The 9,268-nt window shown below is 40.9% G+C and overlaps 2 protein-coding genes across 2 annotated transcripts in view; both read right to left on the bottom strand.

Annotated features, from left to right (window-relative positions):
- LOC104621272 (acyl-coenzyme A thioesterase 1-like) overlaps positions 1 to 51 on the bottom strand; it is a 3,891-nt gene extending 3,840 nt beyond the window's left edge. The window contains 1 exon segment of the mRNA XM_010287707.1: positions 3 to 51. Coding sequence (XP_010286009.1) covers positions 3 to 51 — 49 coding nt within the window.
- Positions 52 to 1,531: 1,480 nt separating this feature from the next.
- Positions 1,532 to 9,108, bottom strand: JMJD7 (jumonji domain containing 7; the record flags this gene model as incomplete). The annotated part of the gene is made up of 7 exons (XM_010287710.1): positions 1,532 to 1,896; positions 3,562 to 3,721; positions 4,837 to 4,913; positions 6,425 to 6,520; positions 6,934 to 6,990; positions 7,789 to 8,042; positions 8,933 to 9,108. Coding segments are annotated over 7 exons (909 nt in total), but the record flags the coding sequence as incomplete, so codon positions are not given.
- Between the last annotated feature and the right edge of the window lie 160 nt (positions 9,109 to 9,268).

Below are 9,268 nucleotides of genomic sequence, written 5' to 3' on the forward strand. Positions count from 1 at the left end.
GTCATCGAACAGGCACCTGGCAGAAGGCAGAACCGTCACCTGCACCGCCATCCCAGCTCTGCTGGTGGGGAGAGGAGCTGCCCTTTTTTGTGGTGAGACACCGGCTGCGTGAAACAGGATCGTCAAGATCCTGTCGCTTCTCACGCTTAAAATCTCTGCCCAAAGTCCAGGAGGCACCACCGTGACTGCTTCCTTCAGCCGGTGAGCATGGGCTGCTGGGAGACGTAGTTCAGAGCACGCCTCCCTCCAGATACTCCGGCTCAGAGGTGGTACAGTAACACCAGCCACTTGCACAGACGCACGCCATCGTTTGTTCCTAGCGTGCTGTCTTACGTTTGATTATTGAGAGAGACATACTAAATTAAACACCCCAAAGTGACAAAAAGAGATAATCAAAATGCCTTTCCCCCAGCCCAGCTGTGGGAAAGTCTGGATTTGACTGCAAAACTGGCTTGGGCACCTTTGCCAAGGCACAGTGAACACAAACAAGCTGGAAAGCCTGAAGTGACGTGACATCTTAATCTAGCCATGAAACAAATCCTGCCCTTAATCCTTCCTCAATTTTTGGACAAACACCACAAGGTAAAATGATGCTTTATGCTTTAACTCTGTTTCTTTAAAAAACAAAAGAAACAGACAAAGTAAAAGAATTATTATCTTTTTTCTTCACAATAATCAATCTTGTCTAAAGGGTATCTGCATTTTACTAATTAATAAATGGAAAATAAATTTTCTCCCATATTGCTACTGTTTCTAAGGAACTGTCTGAAGATCTGACAATAAATACCAACTTTGGGTTTCCATAAACAATACTACATTTTTGCAATGTCTGTGTATTTAATAGCCTTCTACTCCTACCCTGCAGGTCTCATACACATGAGTAGTCTCATTCTGTTCTGTGGAAACACAAATGCGAATTAAGATTGTAGAAATAGGCTCCTGGTCCACACAACTCACCTGACCATGCATTACACAGCAATTACTGGCAAAGGAATGACACAGTCAATGAGCCTACAGGCTGCAGAATCACATGTCATGCCACAAGACCACAGGTGATGTGCAGATTGACTGTAGATCTGTCAAAGCAACTCTAAAATCACCACTCAGGATGTAAGAGAATACAGCTACATTTAAATACAACAGCGAAAAGAAATAAAAACCAGCAATAAAAACATGTAGCTTAACGTGGAAAATAGCCAACATTGAGTTTTGCATGTCTTCCTCGATGTCCTTCACCCACCACATCATTTGAAAAGAAAGTAATAAATCAGTACAGAAATAAGCTTTTAAACTGACCTTTTATTGCGGAAGTTGCAATTTCTCACCATCAAAATACCACAGCCACTGAACTTAGTGAATTACAACTGGATAGGACTTTTGCCTTAAGCGGAACGCATTAAGGACTGAGGCAGCCTGATGCACAGGTGGGTGGCAGAGCAGATTCTTCCTTGTCTGCTTGTGTTTTTATGAAAACAATCTGTAGATACAAACAAACAGTCACAGCTTCAAAACCTCCAAAACCTGGATTGCCTCACTTCAAATTTTATTATGCTCACCATCACTGAAGCAACATGCAAAGACTTAAAAATGTTATTATCAAACCTTCTACTTACAAGCCAAAAAACCTGGCCCGTTGATCTGGACTCTGAAATCAGGCAAAATAGCCATGATCTGTTTGACAGACATTGTTGAGGATAATTTAATGTACAGTTCTTTTCACTTGAATAATGTGTGTACTCCAGTCATAGATGCTGATGATTATATCACATCAGAGAGAAAGATCGCAAGCTCGAGTCCCCCACCTCTGCTATAACGCTTTCACGGCTTTTGTGAGACAATCTAGTAGTTGATAATAGCTGTACTTCAGGTCATATTCCATGTCATACCAGTAATTCACTGTGGAGACAAGAAAAAGGAAAAACATTTCTAAGGCTAGAATGTAATGATTTACAAATGTGTTCATAGACTGTTTTACACAGCTCAATTTTTCCTTATTACTGACTGAACTTTGAAATGAGCAAATCTTTGGCTACAGCCAAAAATAACGTAAGTAAACGTCAGAGTTCTTTAATAGTGCTGCCAATGCAACTCTGTCTTAACCCAAACCAACTCCTCTTCAGACTCTATACTGGGGATTCCTTGGAGCAGAAGCTAGCAAAATGTTTAGGAACAGAAAATATGTGCTTCTATTTAGAAAAAAATACCAAATACACTGCAAAGTTTACTATCTCAATAGGAACCTCTCTTCCTCTGAGTGTGTAAAGCACAGCAGATTCACCACTACTTCACAATGGTCATCAATCAGTGCTTTAATTCAGCTTCTCATTTTAATTTTGGTGTACAGCTGCTAGAAAAAATAAGCCAAGCAGTAAAATACTCTACCAATGGTTCTTGAAGGAGGATATACTCTAGCTTCAGACGTCCACTGGACCAGACCCAGAGAATATTGATTTTTCAAGTGCATACAGACAGTGCAGTTAACAGGCCTTTACAGTGCAGTAAAGGCCAAATAAACTCAGCAATTCTTTAGCATTTCTGCTACACAGAGAAAAAGAGTGGTCAGGGTTGCAAATGGAAACAACTCTGCTTCTTCTAAAAAATTTTTAAGGACTGATGCAGCACTACTGGGAAAAGAGAATTGGTATACTTCTTCACTGCTAGCTTGTCTTTTTATCACAGTATCGTGAATACTGGGGAAAAAAAAAGGCTTGCAATATTTGCAGTGTTGCACAAATACTAGTATCATGTTGTACAGAATACTTTATTTACTCTGCCTGGACAGACAGGATTATTCCAGGTAAAGGACAGAAAAAAAACTCTTCCTCAAACCCTGCAAAACTTACACAACGTAACAATAATACTTTGCACCATCCCTACCCCTCCACCTGCACGAAATGAGCAATGCTTGAAATTCTGGAACTCTCTTGGGGAAGGAAAAAAAGAGATAGAGATGATAAATCATACAAAGAGAGATATGACATGACTTTTGACAAGTGCAGGGGAACACGAACACAAGCACGGGCTTATTATCAAGGTAAAAGCCTGGACTGGAGCAGATTCCAGCTCACATGACAACAGAGTATCTTCCACGTTGTGTCTAGATCCATGCCTAAAACTCATACACTTTCTGTTTTCCATTTCTTCCCCCAGATCCTTTTTTGCTGACGTGATAATGGCATACACAACATGCAGTTTCTTTGTGAAAGGTATGTAGATGACCAATTTGCAGTTAGCAGGCTAGGCAGAAAAACTGCTTAGCTCCATGTCATAAACAGAAACTGGATCATGATCACTGAATTAGCTATTCTTCTCCAGAACTGACAACTAGAAAGACTTTTTCTTCTGCTATATCCCTAGCACTTGTCAACAATACTATGACTTACAAGCAAAAGAGACTGCAAGGAGATAGCCCCATGGCATCTTTCAAGATTGCCATGTCACCCTGAGGGGAGGTAGATGATCTCAAAGGGACATTTGGTCCCATTTTTGCTTTGCTGTGGGATATCTAGCTGCACATCCACCACAGTTCAAAAACGTATCTGGAAATACTGTGTATTTTACCTGCTATGCAGCCATGTGATTGCTGAACATGATGGAACCAGAGAGAAGGCAGGTATAACATCTCACCAGCTTTCACTGTACACTGCAAAGGTTTTGCTTGAGCATACTCTGGATACTGTTCCAGATTTGGATTCAATGGGTCCAGGGGGATCCAGGGCACCTAGAAGCAGAAGAGGTACTGATCTCAGTAAAAAATTCCAGCAAGCTTCCAGAAAAACAACCCACAACCAAACTTACTAGGTTACAAAATATGTATTTTGCCTAGCAAAACACGTACAGCTACACAGCTTTCCTCAGTCAACTCAGAAAAGGTCAAGGATGCAAAAATTTGCCTCCTTCAGTGAAGCATTTCTTATTACGGAAAAGGTGGTAAATGTCAGCCATGAAATTTCAGTCTCGTGGCATGCTTCCAAAACACCTCCAGCCCCTCAAGTCACTTGTTCCTCCTACATTCAGTGCTTGAGCATTTTATCTGCACCATTCTTCTTAGAAATTCCCTTCTTCTTCTAAAGCTCTCTGATCTAATTTTATTCCCAGCAGCTAACCCCTCCCCGCTTCCTGCTGGAAATCCCTCTTGTCTGCATTCATTTCTTCTGTGCCCTACCGAGTTATAAACCTCAGCACCCCACCTTACTGCGTTACAGGAATGCTCTCATGAGATTCCATGAGCACCACTCCGGAAACAGAGAAAAAGCCCCAGCTCAAGTTCAGCTGTAGCATTAGTCACACATTGCAGAGGCAAAAGGAACAGGATGATTAGATACAAAAGACTACTGAGTTTTTGTGAAGTGCCTCCAGATCTATAGATTTTAATCGAATCAATATTGCTACTACTAAGAAAACACAATTTATTCATTGAGCTGATATATTTTATTGCACTGGGTGATACTGCTGTAGAGCAAAATCCAGCCCTGAGTTGAGGGCCAAAAGAAAGTGAATGCAGAGGAGTCTATTTCAGTTTTAATGACATAAACTCCTTTACTCTTGATTCATTTAAAAGTCTTTTACTGGATCTATTTAAGTTTGGTGAAAATCCTCTACTGGATCTAAGTTTGGTGCAAGGAAGACAGTTTATGATATCAATGGTTTCAGGTGTGCAGTAAAAAAAATCTTTTCTGGAACCTGTGTACCCTTTACAATTAATAAAATACAAGTGAACTATCAGGCCATTCCAGTAATGAAGGATTTCTAAGTACCAATCAATATGCTCAGTCTGAGAGCTTAGCAGTGCCCAACACTCTCTTTACTGTATTGTGTTCTTTATATACTTTTTACCTTATCTGTGCTCTTCTTGTCCACAATTTCAAATGAGCCATCTTCTGATACCTGGTAGGTTGCTGGCTGATAGAGCTCTGGAACCACAGAAGGAAGTAAATGGCACAAATCTGAGTAGTACCCAAAGAAACTAGTGGACAGGCATGTCACACTTTCATCAAGTAAAAGAAAAATTAAGACAAAATCATTTTCAACTTACTGTCCTCACTGTCCTTCCCTTTGTACATTTCAGTTTTTATCCAGTTTCTTAATTATTTTTTTTTAGTCAGTCTGAATACGGAACTGCCTTCCTGTTTGGAATTCCAACCTTCTTTCTTCACAGGGATGATTCTCCTCAAAACCCATTTTACTCCTGGTCCTATTTTGTTCCAGTAACTGTCTTGTTTCCCTTTCAGAAGTCATAAATGCATCCCTGACTGACTTACACATTGTTCTATATTCTGCCCTTTGTTGTTAGGTCAGTCTAGCAAGATAGCACTCACAACAGTTATTAGTGACTTGTGGCAAGCCTTTCATTTCTAGTTTTATCCAACAGGGCTCATTAACTGCTTCAGATACTGCAGGTTGCTTTTCTTTCATTGCTTCAGCACATGTGGTTTTCTAAGACCTCCCTTGAGAGTCTCCCTCCATTAACTTGATGTTCCAAAAAATGGAGTTGTCTTTTTACTACAACTATAACATGCAAGCATTATGTCTGTTCCATACTTTAACAGTAACTTGTTTTGCAAAGTATGACTCATATGACATACATGTATAAAGTATGACTCATATGACATACATGTATTTCATACATTCACATACATATGATACCACCTCTCCTATGAAGAAAGGCTGACAGATGTGGCTGTTCAGCCTGGAGAAGAGACGGCTCTGAGGAAACCTTATTGCAGCCTTTCAATATATAGAATATATTTTTATATATAAAAAAATATATAAACGGGGCTTATAAGAAAGACAGAGGAAACTTTTTACCAAGGCCTGTAGTGACAGAACAAGGGGCAACAGTTTCAAACTGAGAGAGGGTAGATTTAGACTGGATATAAGGAATAAATTTTTTACAGTGAGGGTCATGAAACACTGGAACAGGCTGCCCAGAGAAGTTGTGGATGTCCCATCATTGGAAGTGTTCAAGGTCAGACTGGATGAGGCTTTGAGCAACCTGACTGGTGAAGAGCAGTGGGGATTCAGTTAGTACCTTGAATATTTTGTTAAATTACAGCTTATTTTTCAGCTTCCTGGCTTTTTTTCCTGAAGAAAAGAATAAGCAGGCAGAATCCAAACCTGTTAAACATCAAAGATGGCATGCCACAATACTGACAAGATACTTAAATAATTTAAATAGAAGAGAAGAGACTGCCATGAGTATCAATGAACCTATTACTTTACAAGACTGGAAAACCTGAACTCAGAGTAATGTTTGTATTACAAACTACCTGCAACACAAAATAGAAGAGATTCCCATTCACGCTGGAAAGTATAACACTGCATAAACATCAAAATGTTATCTCTGCTTCCTTTTTCATATCTTTCAATATTTTAGCCTCTTCTCCTTCCAACCTCCAGATACACTGCATAATAAATTATGTACCATACGGGATGAAGGGACGGTCACTTGGCGGATGCAGTAGAAAATGTTTCTCTCCAGATATCACACAGTACAAGTTCTCATAATGATCTTTATGTACTAGGATTGAGAAAAAACAGAGATGGGGAGAAAGAGTGAAAACCAGTGTTATTTCCTTCTCTACATCAGAAACTATAGTAAACTGAAAGTGTCAGCTTGTCCTCTTATTATCAGGCTGCTGCTTCCTCTTGCAGACAGTGGGAGTGGAAAGTCACAATATAATGTTGTAGCAAATGTAATCAATGAGGCAAATTGTCAGTGCCTTGCCTGACATAACACCAGGTAGATGCACCCAGAGACACAGCAGCAAGAGGCTGCAGAAGTGCAGGATAAAGAACACAAAAAAGCATGTTAAAGCAGAACTGCCTTGACAGAGAAAACACACAGTCCTACTGATCCACCAACTCAAAACAAGCCCACTTAAACCTGTGCTGAAAGCACGCAGAAGACTTACAGCACCATACAATACATACAAGATGTCACAGCAGCTGATTCCCCAAGCCAGAAATTTACAGCATCGGGCTTCTTCCCTGTATAGTTAGGAAACAGAGAAATGTTGTGAACAAAAAAAGAATTTGAAGTGTCATGTTTAAAAGAATTTCAAATAATTTTCTGCCAATTTCTGTCCTTCAACTTCCTTTGTAACTATGACAGGCTTCATTGCAAATAGCACTCTGTGAGCAACAGCAACCTCCACTGTAGTGCCCATCGGACTTCAAGACATAGTAACATCCATCCCCAAATCGATGGTTACAACCCTTCATTTCCAAATTCTGAACCCCTAAGACTTAGCTCACACAGAAACTGCAGCACTGTCTACGTACAGTTGCAAAAAGGTGAGATCACAGTAAATAATTTTCATTGACATTTTAAAAAAAGATATGCTGTGAAATAGAAAACTGAAACGGAACAGTGTTTAACTAGAAACAAACATCTGTAATTTTACCAAAGGGGGTGGGAGCTGCATGTTGTTTCACTCCTTTGTTATGCCAGCTTTGGTAGCAACAGCATGAATCCAAGTCGAAACGTGACTCTCAATCAGAGAAAAGCTGCTATATGAAAAGAAGGGCTATATGGCACTATCACCACGCTGTTGCAGTTGTGATGGTGCCAATACACAACTGAGATACTGATTCTGGAGTAACCCAAACCCAAAACTTGGATTACTATATTATTATGTATTTTACCACTTCTGCTTTCTAAGGGGATGAAACCAAACTGAGCTGTGGCATCCAGAAACAGAACCACCATTCACCATGTACCTAGCATGATTGTTTTAAAGCTCCATACAAAATATTTACTGAATATAGGAGAAACAGAAGGTTTACCAAGTGCCTCACTCATCCATGGTATGTCAGGCTGCACATCACAGACAAGTTCAGAAAACTCCTCGGTGAGGTTTGAACACTGCTTCTGCACATAGAATACGTTGGGAGAAGTCACTTTCTTCTCCAAAATGTCCAAAAAGTCCATGAAAGGCATTTGGCGCTCCTCTGGCATGACAAAACGGTCCTGAAACACCGCATCTGCATAACCATTTGGTGTTACTGCCACACTCACTACCTTGCGACCTACTACCTCCCTGCAAAAGAAATCCAAGGTTTATAGCCAGACCTGCAATTGGCCCATATATTGGACACCGGTTACTTTAAAAACAACACGTTTCATGGGCAGGAAACATAAAAAGCCTGGCTTTCTGTGGATGGCTGTCTCTTGACTAGATTTTCAACTGTCTGGTAGTTCTACTACTACTATTCTGGCATTCTTCTCCAATTGCTGCCTGCGGTCAAGGCAACCATAGTATCTTTTGCCTCTCTAAATTCTCTTGTGTCTTAACAGGTGAGTTCACAGAGGAACTCCCTTTCCCCCTGTGCAGGTAGAAGGCCCTCTTCAGCCACTTCTTTTCATGAATCATGGTGGAGCTTGATATTCTTGGGACTACTCATCCTGGCCAAACCTGGGTGGCCGTATGTTCAAAAGCAATCGAGGAGGAAGAATGTGCGGACAGAGACCAACAGACACACACATCGTGAGGCTAACAGCCCTTATTTCCATGAGAAATTTAATTTTAAACCCATAAATTTTAGGTGTAACCAGAAATTCCATCTCTAAAAAGAGCTTTAAAAAAAAAAAAATCAGACATTGGTAAAATGCTCGTCATTTTGTAGCCCCACTCCCACTGAGGGGCTGCAGGGTAGAGCACTGGCCAGAGCACAGCAATGGGAGTTGGGTTTCTATAGCCTGAGTCTGTTGGTTGCACACAGTCGAAACACCTCCCCTTCTTACTGCATCGGAACTGGTCAGGACAGTATGTTTACAAGAAGAAATTTACACCTGGGTTTGGCAAGACCAAATACAGAAGCACAGAGGAATCTGAGCTAATCTTAAGGATAAAACCAAAGATTAACCAACGGCCTTTTACTGAGATCAGTGATAACTGACCACCAGTCCTGCTCCAAAACTCATTCATACCTGAGGTACGCCAAGGTCCATTTCTTCAGAGCCGGCCAGTGGCTGATGGCATTCTGAATTATACAAGGTTTATTCGGACTCACCCATTCTCGATAAAATTCCAGCGGGGACAGAGGCCTATCAAGATAGGGTACAGACTCCATCCACCCCAGCTCTGTCCAGGCAAACGAGAAACAGTTTTACTCAGGGTCCCGACAGCAGCTCCCTCTGCTAGCACACTAACTGGCTTCAAACCCCACTACACTTGCTCAGCGGAAAGCAAGCGGTGTCCTCCTGGGCTCCAGAAACAGTTCCATTAAAACCCAGAGACTGTCAGGGAGGGTTTCTGTGACAAGC

This window comes from Phaethon lepturus, unplaced genomic scaffold (genome assembly GCF_000687285.1).
Source record: "Phaethon lepturus isolate BGI_N335 unplaced genomic scaffold, ASM68728v1 scaffold15305, whole genome shotgun sequence".
In the NCBI taxonomy this organism is placed as follows: Eukaryota; Metazoa; Chordata; class Aves; order Phaethontiformes; family Phaethontidae; genus Phaethon; species Phaethon lepturus.